This window comes from Haliaeetus leucocephalus, unplaced genomic scaffold (assembly GCF_000737465.1).
Source record: "Haliaeetus leucocephalus isolate CR32 unplaced genomic scaffold, Haliaeetus_leucocephalus-4.0 Scaffold536, whole genome shotgun sequence".
Taxonomy (NCBI): domain Eukaryota; kingdom Metazoa; phylum Chordata; class Aves; order Accipitriformes; family Accipitridae; genus Haliaeetus; species Haliaeetus leucocephalus.
Window position 1 is genome coordinate 5,276,003 of NW_010972972.1, and position 17,023 is coordinate 5,293,025.

General features: G+C 38.2%; 1 protein-coding gene across 3 annotated transcripts in view; it reads right to left on the reverse strand.

The window, feature by feature from the left end:
• Positions 1-17,023, reverse strand: part of UVRAG (UV radiation resistance associated) — a 108,461-nt gene that overhangs the window by 81,879 nt on the left and 9,559 nt on the right. For all 3 annotated transcript variants that reach the window (XR_774938.1, XM_010576621.1, XM_010576622.1), the window contains exons 2-5: positions 9,403-9,520; positions 7,920-7,954; positions 5,927-6,088; positions 4,074-4,148 (exon numbers count right to left, since the gene is read on the reverse strand). Coding sequence is in view for 2 of the 3 variants with exons in the window: in XM_010576621.1 (XP_010574923.1) it covers positions 4,074-4,148; positions 5,927-6,088; positions 7,920-7,954; positions 9,403-9,520 (390 nt within the window). In the remaining variant the exon portion in view is untranslated. The remainder of the gene's footprint in view (positions 1-4,073; positions 4,149-5,926; positions 6,089-7,919; positions 7,955-9,402; positions 9,521-17,023) is intronic.

Genomic DNA, 17,023 nt, shown 5'->3' on the forward strand with positions numbered 1-17,023 from the left:
AAGAAGTGTGCCCTGTGAAGGGGGAGTTTGTCTACTTCTCTGCCACAACACTTATTAGATATAGGCACATGTATTTGAAAACACACAAACAGGCTTTGGTTGTGCAAAGTGGCCAGGGTCTAGCTGCTAAAATAAATAAATAAATAAATAAATGCATATGCAGGTAAAGACTCTACCTACATTGATGGAGACCACATACCGGAGAGAGAGATGCAGCTTTCCAAAGATAAGGGCCTTTCTTGCTTGACAGTTGAAAAATAGCTACAATTCAGTATCCCTGAAGAATATAACTTAATCTTCTGTTTCCCCATACCCCTGGCCACAGCCAAATGTTTTGAGTTACGGAGAACTGTATAGACTAGTTCAGGTTTTATTTCTTTAAGGAGACAACAGAAAGCTAGTCATTAACTAAAAGCTATACCTGCTTCCCTAAATGCATTTTCTGAAAAGATATCACTGCAATAGCAAGGGCAAATCTGACCGATTAGTAGCAGCAAGCATAAAATGGTTGAAAGAAAATTTGAAAGCCAGGAAAGCAGAGGAAACCAGAGAAGAAGAAACCTGGGTTTAGGAAAGCCAATATAGCACACAGAACTGATTTTGTTGAACCTGGGTAAAAAGTGGATTTACACACAAGCATGCAGTCTCAGACAAAACCAAACAGATTAAGAGAACTGCTAAAGGACTGGGAATACTTTAAGTCCAGGCTGACAGCTTCAAAAAAATCTCTGACACTCATATCTATCTTATTCAAACATTGGTCCAGTTCGAGCAAATCCAAATAGAGTTTCACTGTATGATTACTAGAGAGGATGAAACTAGTAGAGGAACAAGTGCTCCAGTGGTCCCATGCCAGAAAGAAAACAGGAAAATAAACAGGACACGATTGTGACAAAAGCAGCAGAATCTTGCTGAAATCTCCTAGCAAAATTGCTGCAGAATTTACTACAAAATAATAATAAAAAAGCTTGAACAAAAACAGAAGTTGGAGGAACAATTATGTGAAAGTCAAATGTGGTTATGAACAAAGCAACTATATTGGGAGCACACATTTGTATTTACATTGAGAAGAAAAGCTGTAAACACTAGAGGAGGAGTTACATGAGCACTGTCAGACACCTACAATAAAGCACTAATAACCTTCAGGGCTCAGAAGGCATGCACAAAGGCTTCGGAAACCCTACTTCCCAACTTTTTTCTTGCCATGAGCTAAGTATCCATTGCAGCAAGAAAACTGCAACTTGAATAAGAACATTACCCAAAGAAAACATTCATTTTTTCATTGCGTATCAGCAACAGCTGAGTTGCTGTTGGACAGAAGAGATGGAAGAAATGTAAAATTTCTAACACCTATGTATTGTCAAGGATACAGAATTTAAAGGCTTTTTGACATCAGCAGGAAAAAAAGTGAAGAGTCAGTGATGATATTAACAACAATAAAGAGGCCCTGGATATGGTTATTTTATTTTAAGACAAAAATTGCAGTACTACCATTGTCTGGTTTACCTAGAATTTCTCCACCAGTGTTGCTGCTAGAGTGCTGCTGCTCCTTTATATGACAGGAGCTTCCTAAAAATTAGCAAGCATTTTGAGCACAAACCTGCATTTTGAAGGTTACCTTATACGCAAGCAGGCTTGAAGGTTCTAGAACAGCAGCTAAAGTGCATTACCTAGTAAAGCTGTAAGCTTCCAGTCCTTTGATTTTAAATTAAACAATTTAGCAATTAGAATATTCCTATTTGAGCATGTTGCTCTTGCTGGTTTTGTTTTTTTGTTTGTTTGTTTTTTACCAGAGAGATATGCGTTTAATCAAGAAATCTACAATTTTCATCAATAAAAACAACAGTTGTGACAGTCACTAATGTTCCTGCCCTGCTTCAGTTTATTCTGCTACAATAGCTTTTAGGCTCCCACCTCTCTTATTACAGTTAAGTTCACAGGACAGAAAATGGGAATTTGCATTTAGTTCCAGATGGATCAAGCAATGCTCAGAAGTACATCTACAGTGTGTTTTGAAACTCTGAGTTCATGAAATATTGCCAGAATGGTTCAGTCAGCTTCCAACAATTTTCTTATTTTGGCTCATAAGTGGTCTTAATTAATGACAGAGACATTTAATACACTAATAAAATGCACTTTATTGTAAGACTCCATAAATCTACTTTGGCAATTAATTCATAGTCCAAAGAATTATTAAAGTAACAAGGATTTTTTTGAGCAATGGGGAAAAAAAATAAGAGTATGATACCTTAACTTTGTTCATACTGAGACATGCAAAAATAGAGGATGCTTCCAACATTGACTGAAGTGTCTTTGTGCACAAGGTTTTCATTAGACTCACAAAATTATATTAGTAAGCATCGGTTTTGATAACAAAGTTTCATATGTGCCAGTGCAAAGAAAAAACTGCTATTCCATCCATGTATTATCTCAAAAATTGAGGCTTATTACTAAGACGTGTTGAAGTATTACAGAGACCCACTATGACCATCAGAACGAAAAAAAACACCACAGGAGATAAAAAAACCTGACACCAAAAATCCCTTTCTACAGAAGGTTTCAGGTGGTGCTTCAGAGTATTTAGTATAACCACCAAAGTGGGGCTGTGTAATGTTTAGAATATCCCGCACTGACGTGAAAATTATGAAGCAAGACCAAGTAAAAGCAGAAATACCCCTTAGGTGCACACAGCTTCTTCAGGTTACAGTAAGAGTTTACTTGTGTCAACTAGTTTGGCTTGAAGGGCAGACAAGTCACTTAAAAACAGGAGGTATGTACTATACAAGAAGAGATTTAGGTCAAGGAACTGACAAAGAAAGCAATCAGAAGCTACAGAGCAGGGTGACAAAATAAATTTCTAGCTCTTGCAGCCAGAAAGAACTGAATAAATTATAGGGAAGCACAAAGAAGGAGATTATTTGTGCTCTACATAGGCTATGACTGTATTTGTAGCTTAGCTACGGAGCACGTACAAGAACCAAAACCAAGATGTACTTGTAAGGCTTATGAGCTAGGGAGCAAGTCCTGACAACAAACAATCAGGAAAGAGGATAGCATTACCAACATTGAATTCAGGCCCAGCTTATTAATACTCAAACCATGAAAAACTAGAATTGCATCCTGCTTCAGGAAAACTCAGTTAACAGTACCAGGAAGCAGAGTCTGAGCTATGTACCAAACCATCTACGATTTGAAGGATAACCATCAAAATACTAAACAGAGTTTGGAGGCTTGCATACAGCCAGAGTTTTGAACACTTAGCCACCTTGTCCCTTGCTCCACTCTCCCTACATAAGAATGGTTACCTGTGTTGCTGACTATAAAGGCACTGCCTCCATTCAAATCCCCACAAGACTGGACTTGCTGGTTGTGGTTAATGCAGAAACTGTAGCTGTGCGTCAAGAGTCATTTTGTCTCCAGCCAAGGACTCCTTATACAACCTATCTATACCACAGTACTGCCACAAGCAATTTGGGATTAAAAAAGGACCCTGTCAGCTGTGCTATTTACAATAGGTAAGTTTAAACCTTTTCATCATCAATGTAGTAATCAGCACTGCCATGTAATTAATTTGGCTGCACTCACAATATTGGCTGAACAAGCACAAATATTACAGCGGAGCCTTTGGGGAAAAAAAAAAAATGGGGTGAAAGAGTTGCAACAGAGCAAAAAAATTAGGTTCCCATTTAGAAGCTACAAACTCTGGTTTTAAGAGTGAGAACCAAAACTTAGTGGACTTTTGTATTTACCATGAAAATGAGTCTGAACAGCCACACCATTTTCAAAACGTTGTATGTTTGAATGCCTCAAAGAATAAAGTCAAGGCGTATTTTCAGTAACCAGGCTTTTTTTGGACTTAAAATGCTATGCTTTAAGTCTTTCCAGAACAGCTCAGATGTCCATGTAACAGAGGTGAGATAACAGTTCTTATCTGTCATGTCAAAAAAGTATTTCTTCTCAAAACTAAGCATTTTAATGTTCTGAGCATCCAAGTGTGAAAATTTAAGTTTAGAAGTTGAATTGCAGCTTGTCACCAGTACTAACAAGCCAGAACAAATACGAGATACCCTTACCTTCTGTTCAAATGAAGCTCCATAATAACCATCATTGAGACCAAAAATAATCTCGTTTGGGTTTCTTGCATGTATCTGTGAGAAGAAAAATCATTTTACGGTCAGCTTACTATGCCTTTACACTACAAGTGAGCTTAAATTGCTCTGTTTGATAGTCAAATGCAGTTTTTCAGCACCTGTAATTCTAGACAAACATGAAACCTAAGAAAAAACTGAATTTAACCATAGAGAATGTATTTGCGTCACAGCTTTAATAACGGTCACTGAGTATGTTCAGCTATTCTATCCTGAAATCAGAAACACAGGCCAGAGCATCTTTCCTATTGTTGCATTTCCAGCTGACAAAACTAAGAGACCAGGAAACTAATCAAAGAGGTAAGTCTCAAGAGTAATTAGCTTTCACATGGTATTACCTAAAAAGATAATTAAAAATTAGGCTTTTATGGTCATAGTAGACACAAAATTAGCGTGCAGTATTATAGCTAAAATCCTACTATTAATGCAAAGAACATTATTTCAAATAAAACCATGCACTAGAGCGTATTATTTAGGGAGCCATCTCTCCTGTCTGGTAAGAACAAATGGAAAGAAAGCTACAATATGAAGGGTACTGGGTTTGGCTGGGATGGAGTTAATTTTCTTCATAGCAGTCCGTATGGTGCTGTGTTTTAGATCTGTGACTAAAACACTGTTGGCAACACACCAGTGTTTTAGCTATTGCCGAACAGTGCTTGCACAGCACCAAGGCCTCCTCTGTTTCTTGCTCTGCCCCCGCAGTGAGTAGGCTGGGGGTGTGCAAAAGCTTCAGAGGGGACACAGCTGGGACAGCTGACCTGACTTGACCAAAGGGATATTCCAGACCATATAACATCATGCTTAGAAGTAAAAAACGGGTCAGTCTTTGCAAGTTAGCTGTTGCTCACGGACTAGCTGGGCATCTGTCTGTTGGTGGGAGGTGGTGACTGACTACCTTTGCATCACTTGTTCTCCCCTCCCCAGCCCCCGCTTTTTTTTCCTTTCAGTTATTAAACTGTCTTTATCTCAACCCATGAGTTTTTCCTCACTTTTGCTCCTCTGACTCTCTCCCAGCCCACCAGTGCACGGAGTACTGACCAGGATCAATGCACCATGTGAAGCTAGAGCAGTCGTTCCCTATAAAGCTTTCTTCCCAGGCTTTGAAACACCCCAATTTAAACTAAATGATTATTTTTTTTTAAGTGAGAAATAAACTATGATCTATTCTAAATAGATCCTATCAATTAATCAATCGAAAAGTGCCCATTGGAATTAGGGCAACCTATTTGATTTAAAAGGCACCCTATTTTTTGGTTTTTATTATTTATGTGATATGGGTTTCTTTTTGAGCCACTTTTACTATAAGCTCCACGATACAGAAAACACCTCACTTTTCACCTCTTTCAAAAGGCTACTAGTAAGAGACAAATAGCAGCATTAGAACAGGCCTTATACAGTAAGCTGCTTGGACTGGAGATCTCTGATGGGATATCACTACCGTGAGAATGGATTAAAACTGTAATATACACAAACATTATGATCTATGTTCATTTAACTATATGTACAATCATATCACTATTTCCTCGAATTGAGGCATTGCAATTTAGAGCACCACATACTAGCAGTATCATTTGAGAGGCTCAGTCAACAATGGTAACTTAAAATATTCAGCTAGTCAAGATTTAGAGCTCTGAGGTAAGCTAACATGAATCTCTGCAATCAAACTTTAAAATACACCCTTCAAGTGCATTCATTTCCGTTCTTAGCGTTCTATCTATTTGTTCATCCACGTGTTTGTTTCCTTACGTAAAAAGTTGAGACAAACTGTTTCACATTACCTGCTGGCCCAAGTACTTTAACCCATCTAGATTGACCTTCCATTCAATCAAAAGCTGAAAGTGCTCCTTCTTGCCACCCCAGATCCTCACAACAAAACAAGAGACAGAGGTATCAAGACGATCAGGCATTATTCCAAAGTCCAGACTCCTCCATGTCGGATTCTGTAGATATTCAAAGAGGGATAAAAACAACTCAAGCTGAAAGTAGTCCTAAAATTGACAATTCAGAAAGTAGCAAGTTCATGTCAAAGATTAAAAAAACCTTAATAATAATGAACACCAGCCATTTCAAGTTTTACACAGAGTTGAAGCCAACAGGCTCTGCTGCTTCCTTATTCTGTTTTCTAGAAAGAATACCTGGGTTGAAAGCTACATGCTGTAAAGTACTTCAGAAACTCAGAGCGGGCTCTGCTTCCTCCCACTACAAGATGTTGAAGAATTTACTTCAGAATTTACTAATTCAGTTTAGCCAAATCAGGAACTTTAAAGTGGAATTAACTTTCCAAGTTATAATTCAGCTTCCGAAAACTAGAGTATACCTTACATTGCACAAGTTCAATTTAAAACACCTATCTATTCCCCAATAATTAAGGTTGCATAATTTATTGACAGGTTTGTTCACATTCTTCTCCTTGACTGATGCTGATGGCAATCCTCAGATGTTGTCACTAACTTACCCAGTAAGTATCACAGAAGGAATGCATTAATCAAGTTTTCCTAAGGAGAAGGGATATTTGGTAGTTATTCACACCCAAGAATAACAAGCCATTAAAACACCCATAGATGTACAGAATTTGCTCAAGACATCTTCTATTTAGATTTTTGTCATTCCATCTCATGTTTCCTTTGGTTAGATTCCCTTTCTGTTATTCCTTTTCCTGATTTAGAATAGGCAGAACTCAAAATCCTAAAGTCTCAAGGAAGATGTCTCTTGGACAATTTAACAGCCTTGAAGACGTAAGCAGCTTTTCCTCCATTCAGCAGGTTTTCAAAGCATTTACAGCCCAGTGTGCCATAAATGGTGCAGTTTTACCTTGTTAATGAAGACATTAAAATGTCTATTTAGCAGGTTTTCAAACTTCCTTACCCAAGACTTGCAACACGATATTCCCACCATGAGACCTACCCCTTCTCAGTTGTAAAACAGTTCAGTTCTGGTCCATTCACTGATCTGAACTGGAAAATTTAGAAACTCTAAGGCATTTTCAAACTTCAGTTTCTTAAAGCTATTAGCTCTTCAAAGAATATAAAGTTTATATGTGCAGGTACATGTTCCTTACTGTTTACCTATACAACAAAAAGATGTTCAAAGAAATCAGTGGTATATTCTGCAACACTGTTTTGACTCTCCCTTTATTTGGGGTGTTGCAAGCAGAGCCTCTACTTCTACACCAAAGCTGCTAAACTGCAAAGCATTAGCTTCTAATGAATCTGTACACCCAGCAAAGTAATATACAAGTGCTATCTGAATAAGCAATTTGCAGACATTTAAATAAAAGCAGCTATATCTGTTGCCAACACCAGCTAGAACAAAAAAAAAAAAAAAAAAAAATTAAATGTAAAAAAACCTGAGTTATGATGCATACAATTCTTAGATACTGAAAGAAGCTAAACCAGTAAAAATCCAGCTAACATTATTTTGCCTATTTGGTGTTCTCAATATTTAAAATGGATATATACTGTAAAGCTTAAACTGAGCACTGAACAGTTTTCACATGAAAAGGCCCTACCCTTGGAGTGTTTAGTCCTATCTGCAGGACTACCAACAGAGCATTGCTCCACAGCTGTTAAAACAAACATGCATTTCTACTATTCAGTAACTCACTATTCCAACCCTTGTGAAAAGAACCTGAGAAGAAGAATGTAATGCTCCCAGCAGAACTGAAGAGTGGAAATAAACATTTAACACTTATGGTATTCAGCAAAGAAATCAATATACTGCAGTACACATACAATTTTTAAAAGAGAGTTTTTCCATATTAAAATAACTTACCAGAGAATTCTTGATCACCTCACTCTTATAAAATTCTAAAGAAAAATGAGTAAAAAACACCTTTAGATTAGCTTAAACGTTGATACAAATCTTAGTATTTGAAATAGAAAAAGCTAAAATAAGTAACACTCATGAAAGACAAACGCTAGTGGGTCTAGTTTATCAGCAACAGATTCATGAGAAAAACTTTAAAATGCAGTCTTGCTTTTGACTAAAAGTACTCATTCACACTTAATTATTAGAAGTCATTATTTAAATTTAGCATTTCATCTTTATACCCAAGATAATCCTCAAGATTTACTGAGGCTTTGGTTTCTGGGGAAAGAACATGCCTCAGTACTTTACAATATTTGGATGACATTCACAAAGCGACTAGTTTGTCATACAACATCTTCCTGGAGGAGTGCAGCATGGATACACTAATTGCACTGCTTTCCTGAAGAGCAAGGATGACCTGTTCCAGATGCTTAGAAAGTGAACAGCCAAATTACCTCACAGAAGTGCCAAGAACCCTGTATTTGAATGGAAATAAGCAAGTGCTGACACACGGACCCTGGCTTCCCCAGCCAAAATAAGAGCTTAAAGGCTTTAGGTAGACAGCTCTGGAGGCTGGAATACAGATTTTGTACAATATCCCTCAGTCCATTGGAGTCCAAGGATAAAGCTTTGATGGAGTACAGAACAGTCCCTTACACCAAACACTGTAGAAATGGTGATCAGTTACAGGTTCAACCAACCACTACAAGAAAATCCAGGTAGCAAGCTCAAGTTACATACTCCTACCCTTCTGAAACAATGACCTTGGAAAAAAAAACAAGGTTCAACTACAGTAGCTGAAAATAAAAATTAGGAGAAAACCAAAATTTGCCTACAAAGCTCCAACTGTTGACCACATCAAAAGGGGCATAAATGTATATTTTTAATAATATCTCTCCACAACAAAGAACTATACATTGCAGTGGAAAGCAAAGCATTAAAGAGAAACGAAATGTAACACTCAAACACAGTTATCAAAAGCAGAACAGATGCCTGGATGCTTTGTGTCATTGGCTGACAACTCTATTTTTGGAAAACTTCAATAATAGTAAGTGCTGGTTTATGCTCTGTAAAATAACTGGTACGCAGAGTGGAACACTCTCCCCCACACAAAGCAACTAAGGGTCCAAAAGCTTTAACTTTTCTGTGCTCTTGAAGTCGCCAAGTTTCTTAAATTGTTGGGGGGGGGGGCAGGGAGAGGAGAGCAATAACAAAAATAGGCTGATTTAAGAGACTCTACCAAATCTGTCATCTGTTTTGCTTCCTTGGCTGCTAACACTGAAAGCTTTTATGAAGTTCAGGAAACTAAAGAGGTCTTCTCCACTGTTAGCATATGTGACGCAATGGCAGCAGGTTGTCAAGGAAAAAAAAAAAAAAGGACAAAGCATTCATACCATAAGAATTCAAATTTTAAGTGGTAAAAAAGTTGATAGCAAGCCTAGTGTACCTTTGTATATCTTGGTGTTATCACATAAGTGGAGAGTGAAGTATGTATCCAAGAGGCGATAACCATTCTTATTGATAATGTTACGTGCAGCGATATTCCGAAGATGACGAAGCCGGCGCTAAAAATAAGAAAAAAATGTAAATAGTTGAAGAACTTCCTTAAATTAAATTGAACGCTTTTTTATTGTAATAAAGCATTTTAATGATTTCCAAAGCACCATTGTCAAAAAAATCCCACCAAGCACTCAATTTTTTTTTCTTTGGCAGAAAGCTAGTGTAAACAATAAGCATTCAGCAAAGCCACTGACTGGACAAGCAACAACTAGCACCTATGAGATCAGATTAAGCAACGCCGATATACAAGACAAGCTATTCTTACTCATGTCCTATACGTAATTTTTATTCTACATATTTAAATCACCCCAACTATTTGAGCAGTTTCAAGCAAATGTGTGACACTATTAGCATCAAACAGCAGCAGTGTCACCCAGGTGTTCTGCATCATCACACTGGAAACACTTCCTAGCCAAAGCTATTTTCAACAAGCACTAGTGGACCAAGAGCTCCAAAATAAACCACCACCTAACCCAGAGCCATACATAACTGGCTGAACAAAACTTCCTGAATTTACAGTAATCCTGAAAACCGCTGTAACAACCTTAACTAAAAGTAAAGTACATCAGAAAGGTATATCCAGATTTTCAGGGAAAATTAAGGGCCCAGTCAAATTTCTGATGCCTGTCAGCTACCATCTGTTTGGATAACCGAGTCCTTTTCTCTTGGATTAAATACACTAGAATATGTCACTAAAATCTTTAGTTTAGGTGATTTCATCCAACTCCAACACTATGTTAGTTTGCTACAATACTGTATCTCAAACAAAAATCATCAGAATGAATCAATCCCTCTCTCTCCCCCCTCCTCTAAGTGCCAAACAGCTTTAATAGTTGTGGCTAAAATCCTCAACTTCAAAGCATACCACGCCCTTCGTCTCTGACAAATACTTAACATTATTACCTTATTGTTAAATTCAACTAGTTAACAAAGCAATTTTGTAGGACTGTCCAGTCTTAAATCATTGCTTAGCTATGGTTCTTATTTTAACTCTGAAAACCCATGCATGCTTAAAACAGACTACCATGAACTTAGCACTTGGCAAACTGCCACTTCAAATATATAAAGCTCTCACCAAATCCTTCAGTATCATATTCTCCCAATCAATCTCTCAACCTACCAGTGTCTCACCCATCTACCATGGGGGCGTTGACAAATGGCTCCCTATCCTTTTTGGATCACCACAAACCACCTACAAGCCTCAAACAATTGGTGTGGTGCATCTTTTTACCACAGAGTTCATTTTACAGCATACTACTTTTTCCCCAAAACCTTGTTAATTTGTAAGTCTGGATCCACCTTAAAAGAAACACTCCCACATTGACCAAAAGCAGATTCAAAATGCTTTTGAAACCAAAAGACAACTTCTCTGCAGCTTGTCCTAAAAGGCTTTTAAGAAGAGTTGAAAGGCCATCATCTGTTTTGGAATCAAAGTGTGACACTTTATATCACTTAAGTGATATATTAGTTTTCCTTCCCGGAAATATATAAGAATAATATTAAATTTCTCACGTGACAGACTCAAAACCACTGGTGGATTCATTCCTGCAACGTCTGTTTATGAGTTACACTAAAAACAGAGCCTGAGATGGGATGCCCAAATACCTCTACTATATACGTGCAATACAAAATTAAAAACAAACAAACAAACAAAAAAACCATACCCAACCTCCTAAGCTGCTTATTTGCAGAACCACATGGTCTTATTTTGTTTGAAATTGGTATCAGGAATATCAACAGAAAGATTAAGCCTCACTTAAAAAAAAAAAAAAAAAAACACAAAACTATATGGACCTTGTACATTATTTCAAACCTATCCTTAAAGCTGTGTAGTTTTGCTAGCCATTTTTATAAGCAACTTAAACATTCCTTAAGAAGTGGCTTTGAACATACATTGCACTCCCTATAAAAATGATTCAAGGATTTTATGTGCCATTTCTCTCCTTTAATTAACTTCAGTAGCATACAAATCAGTCATGTACCATGTTCACCTCCCCCTTCATTTTTGATTTTTTTTTTAAATCCCTTAAAATCTAAGAAGAATAGCCCACATAGCATCCAGCTGAGGGGGTAACTTTCTCCAGGTCTTTTTAGGATTGCAAACTAATTGTGTGACTGGTTTAAGTAGTATGTTACAATGAAGTAGCCCTCAAGCAAAGCCAGACAAGTTTCTCATCTTTCACTATGTGCAATGAGGTTTGGAAAAAGCTGTGGAGTGTCATAACCTACAGCTACATCTCTGGACAAGAGCAGAGTCCTTATCTCCATGGTTTGTGACTTCTGTGCACCCTTAGTCTGGAATTTATCCCAAAGTCTAAAGTCTCACTTCTCCCAAACCAGTTGGAAGAGGAACATTAAATTTGGGACTGTGAGACCACAACACAGTTCAGGACTCAGCATGCAACAGGTAATGAATGTCTATTTAAATCACTAACTTAGTCATCACTCTCCTCCTCCCTCCTGTCCCATTACTTGTCCATTTAGCCTAGCTGATAGGGAAGAAGTTTCCAATTACATGGACAGTTTTCTTGTTCATATTCTTTAGTATGAGGTCATGATGACAGAAGGACTTGGATCCTGAAAATAAACCTTCCAGCTTGCCCACTACATTGTCGCTGATATTATATTGCATTACTCAGATTTCCTCAGAACTCCACAGAGGCAGCATTCAGAGTTAATTAACCTCTCCTGACCAAAGATAATTAGCTTTAGCCAGGAGACCATCAGCTATGAAGACATATCCAGAAGACAATTTAAATAGGCTCCAAAATTCCTCATCAAGAACTTGTGGCTGTTCTGTGACAATAAGTATTATTTCAAGGGAATTTTCAAATCTCTGTTAAGTGTTGCCTCCTATGTGTTTAATATCATTTTTTGCTCAAGATATTTGAATAGACAAAACAAAAAACCCACTGTGTTGTAATTCAGCTATCATTGGCACCAGCCAAATCGCCCTGCTGCCAACTCCGCTGCTTATTCGCAGTTCTGCATCACCCTCCTCATTTGTACCACCATAAATAAGCACTTGTGCAGCTGCTCAGTGAATCACCCTGGGGAACCGATCTGGATGAGAACTAACCACCTCTCTTTCACTGGGTTAGTTTCACCAGATCAGTTCCTCAATAGGGTTTCACAATGTGGCTGTACAAGCAGCTGTCCTCATGAAAGAAGGGACGGCGCAGCAAGAAGCAGCCAAAGGCAGACAGGACCGCTTAAATGGAACCGCCAGCTTAAAATATGTGCGGAGCTACATACAGCCTGGCACTTCTACAAGCAAAGTGAAAAGCGGTTCACAATGAAGTATCAGTGCATTTCAGACTGCAAAAGCAACTCTTTATAGAGAAGTGACCCATTACACTTTACATTGAATACAGTAGCTGCAAATAATCCAGAGTTCTTTCATTTCCTTTTTCTTTTAGGTGAAGTGGGAAAGAGTGGTTACTTCTCCTAAGAGACAAGTTCTAGCTATTTGCTTTTTCTATAAAAGTATCAAGAAATCTTCACCACAAGGAAGGATTCCCCCACAGATGAGATGTTCTGCAACCAGAGCAGCCATTCCAAAAAGCCCAGTTTAAAAAAATCAAAATACAAGTGCTAAAACACAAGGTAAGTGCTTTGGTAGCCTCATGAGTCACATAACTTAAGAAAGACCAGCTGTGTTTGCAAGCTGATAGTGCAGGATCTGCTTTCATAAAAAAGATAAGCAAAATATGCAGATGAGTATAGATAATTTTCACCGCTATCTCCTCAAACAGTTCACAGTCCATCAGTAACACAGTACTGAAGATCTCAGACACTACAACAGGCATCTTTAATAAGATATCCTACTGCAAAAAAAGTTATTTTTCAGCAGAGCAGTGATTTAGGTAAGCTCTGACAAGCAGAGCTGATACCATTAAAAAGGTTATTTAATTTTCCCAACAGCTCTGAATTTAGTGCCCACAGCCTGAATGATGGCGTATCTGGATCACTGCTTAGCAGAGCAGTAGAGCAGGTTTAACAGCTCATTCTAGGGGGTTTGTGACACAGAAGTTATTTTGATTACCACAGTTGCCCTAGTCCTTTGCAATTCCCAAGAAAGTCAATGGAGCAGTGAAATTACATGGTAGGCCTTGTTATCATTTGATTTAATTGCTAGTCTAAGTTGCAACTGAGTAAAAGCAACTGCTATATAGCAACTCTACACTGACCTACATGAAAGAAATCAGTGCTTCCTTCTACCTTGAAAATAAATTACTACAAACCAGGAGAAGAGAGCCACTAATTTTTCCTTAGAAGAAATCCTGAATAGTAGCTTATATTTTAAAAACACTGATGGAGGTGAAGATACTACAGGTTGTAAGCATACAGCTATCCCGAAGAAAGGCTGATCAGGAAAGCTTTAGAAGAGATCAAAGAGCAGAGCCTACCATCAGGTTTCATCCCTCATGCCTGCAGAGCCACAAAACTGGCTTCCCACAATTCAACAGCAGCATCTTGACAGAGCTGCTAGAGTGCAGCGAGACCATTCACGCTCAGCAATGACCAGCTTCTCTTAAAAGTCAGGGATCTTTTTTGTTATTTAAGAAAAGCACTCAGTTTTCATCACTCTGAAGAACTATTATCAGTTGTTTAATGTATCTAGTGTTCCCATTCAATGACTTTCTGGGAACCTCTCCAGATTTACTGCAGGCCATAAACAAAAAGTCAGACTGCTACAGAATAAAGTATTTTGATCAACAACCTTGTTAATACTTTGCTTTTTTCATCAGCTGATCCCAGAACTCTACAGTCTACCAAGTCTTCTGAGATTTTAAGGACTGAAAATGCCTGGTCCCTTCATGCTTTAGTTCCCTCAACACTAAGATACATAACCATCATCTTTCACTACCTCTGCCTAAAATACCACCTTCTGCATCTAGACGCTTGTTCCCATCCTGCACAACGTTTTCTTGTGCATTTGTGCAGTCTCACTCATGGTGAGGGTCTGAGAATTTATCCAAGCTACAGCTGACAAAAAAAGAAGTTAATTTTAAGTGTAAGTTCCTCCAATTCAGCTCACTACAGCTACACAGATGTGCCCACCACAAAAGCAGGGCAGAGCAGGCAGGAGTAGAAAGCAGCAGAGTCTTTTTTAACACTGCAGTTTCTTGACAGCTTAAACTGATCCACACACCATGCTCTGCTTCCCTCTGGGCCTGAGAAACTTAAGTGACAAAACTATTCACTTGGTTTTTTTGTTAGGTTAAGTCTAACAATCTGGTACCATTAATAAAAATCACTGCAGAGCTGGAAGGTGGGGAGGAAGGGAAGGAAAGAGAATACGTCAAAACAAGAGAGAGAAGTGCACTGTTGTTAACACAAGGTCCAGACTGTTCATGGAACCACAAGAAGAACAGTGACTACCTACAACAGCCTAAAGTATTTGTGGAATTTCATAATTATTTGTTCAGGGTCACATAATGGGTAGCAAAAACAAGCACAGAGAGTTCTGACTCCTCTTCCATCTTAACCACTTTATTATTCTCTTACAAGAATCTGATGACCCTGGGAAAAAAAAAAAACAGTGTAAGTATATCCAAGCTGCATGAGAACATAGCCAAACACCATTTTTCTATCTTAGCCACTGATCACACTTACTAGCTCAGGCTCCAAGTATGAATTGTGAAGCTCAGGTCATTAATATGGGCAACAGCTAAGTCTATTCTTTATCACATGGAGCCTATCATTTTATTAGCAGCTGAGATGATCTAATGACTCACTGCTGGTAAAAAGGGGAGCTCTGTCTTCTTTATGTCCCAAATCTGCCTCCTCCCACCCTCTCTTCCAGTTGCATGGTCTGCCCTCTTCAGCACTGTCTCTTTCACCAAAACTATTCATGAATCCTTGCTCCCAGCAGAAACACTAGCACTTTGACACATTAAATCAATTTGCAAAGGTGTCAAAGGAGCATCTAAACTTAAGCAAGGCAGGCAGTTTAGTTTCTTTCAGCAACAGCCATCCAAGATGCTGTCAAACAGCCCCCTCTGTGAAAGGAAGGTTAGGCTGAAAACTCTTCCAGATGTTAATAAAAGAATGACAGTGGGCCTGCTGCATCCGTGTCCACGAGCAAGTTTCAGAAATTCTGTTGGAATAGTTTAATTTTTAAAGAATTTAGTAAATTTGAATACATTTTCCAGAATGAAGTTTAAATTCAATTGGCCACGAAGAAATTTTTATAAATCTATGGCTGGATTGGAAAAAGGCTTTTTTTCCCCACCACCCCTGCTTTCCTTGTAACATCCCATACAATCAATGTAAAGCGCAAAGCATCATGCAGGTTCAAGAGAGCATTTCTGATTCAACAAAGAACAAGGGCGGGGACACACACACACACAAAAAAAAAAAAACAGCTTACTTTTGCCTGAAGTACAAATACAAGGGTAAAACCAGTGTAAGAAGGCTGGGAAACCATCTCGTACAAGCAAAGTCAAAATTTACAGAAATTACTTTAAAAAAAAAGCCCAAAGTTGCCAAAGGCAAATCACCACTCAGGGTTCTTACAGAGACCCGATTACCTGAAAAGCAATCATTTTTTCTCCAGAAGACATGCTGTACAGGACTATCAACACTGGCTACAATTTCAGCACCAATCCTCCTTACTCAGCCTTTAATGGAGCATCCTACCTATCAGATAGTTTTTAACATAAACACCAAGACATAGTCTTCATGTCTGGACGCCATCTCTGATTTTCAGACTGCTGCCCTCCTCCTGACTGTTTCAAGGGAGAATATTCCATAAATTCTTTCCAGGTCAGGATCAGCTCTGACCTCTGTACAAGCTGGTACGTATTCTGGTTTTACCTGGCTTTCACATGAGTTTCCTAGCTTGCTTGCTTTATGACCCACAGTAGCTCTGGAAGAATTTAAGCAAAATCCCTCCAACTATTTTAGCATTAAAGCAGGCTTCAAAGATTAGCTAGCAACACAAACGTTACTACAGCAATTCTAGTTGTTTTGAACTTAACAGAACTGAGCTTGCATGGTCAGCTATTTGGGTCTCTGAATACTTGTCATAATTAAGTCACAGAAAAACACAGGGCTCTGTGTGCTTTGTAGCTCACAGCAGTCAGGTTGGTTTGGGTTTTTGTTTAGGTTTTTTTTTTCTTCCTTTTCTTAAAAAGCATAAAAACTCTAGCTCTTAAAAAAAAATCTAAATATGAACTGTATTTAGCCAACATGAGCATTATTTATTAGCACAGCACTGCTCAACACATTATCTGAACTTCCTGCCTCCTCAGATTTTCACTACTTGCTTTCATCTGTCCGTACCAGTTTGACTTATTACCTAGCAATCATGTGATCTAAGTTCTTGGAATTCAAATGGTAGACAAGAATTCACACTTAATTCAATTTTATATAAGTTTTCAAGTTGCCTTGTTTTCCAATTTGATACACTCCACTACAAAAAGAAAAAAGGTACCTCACAGAAGGTGTGGGTCAAGTCTGCTGCAGTATACAAAGCCTCAAATAGCAAAGGAACATGCAGT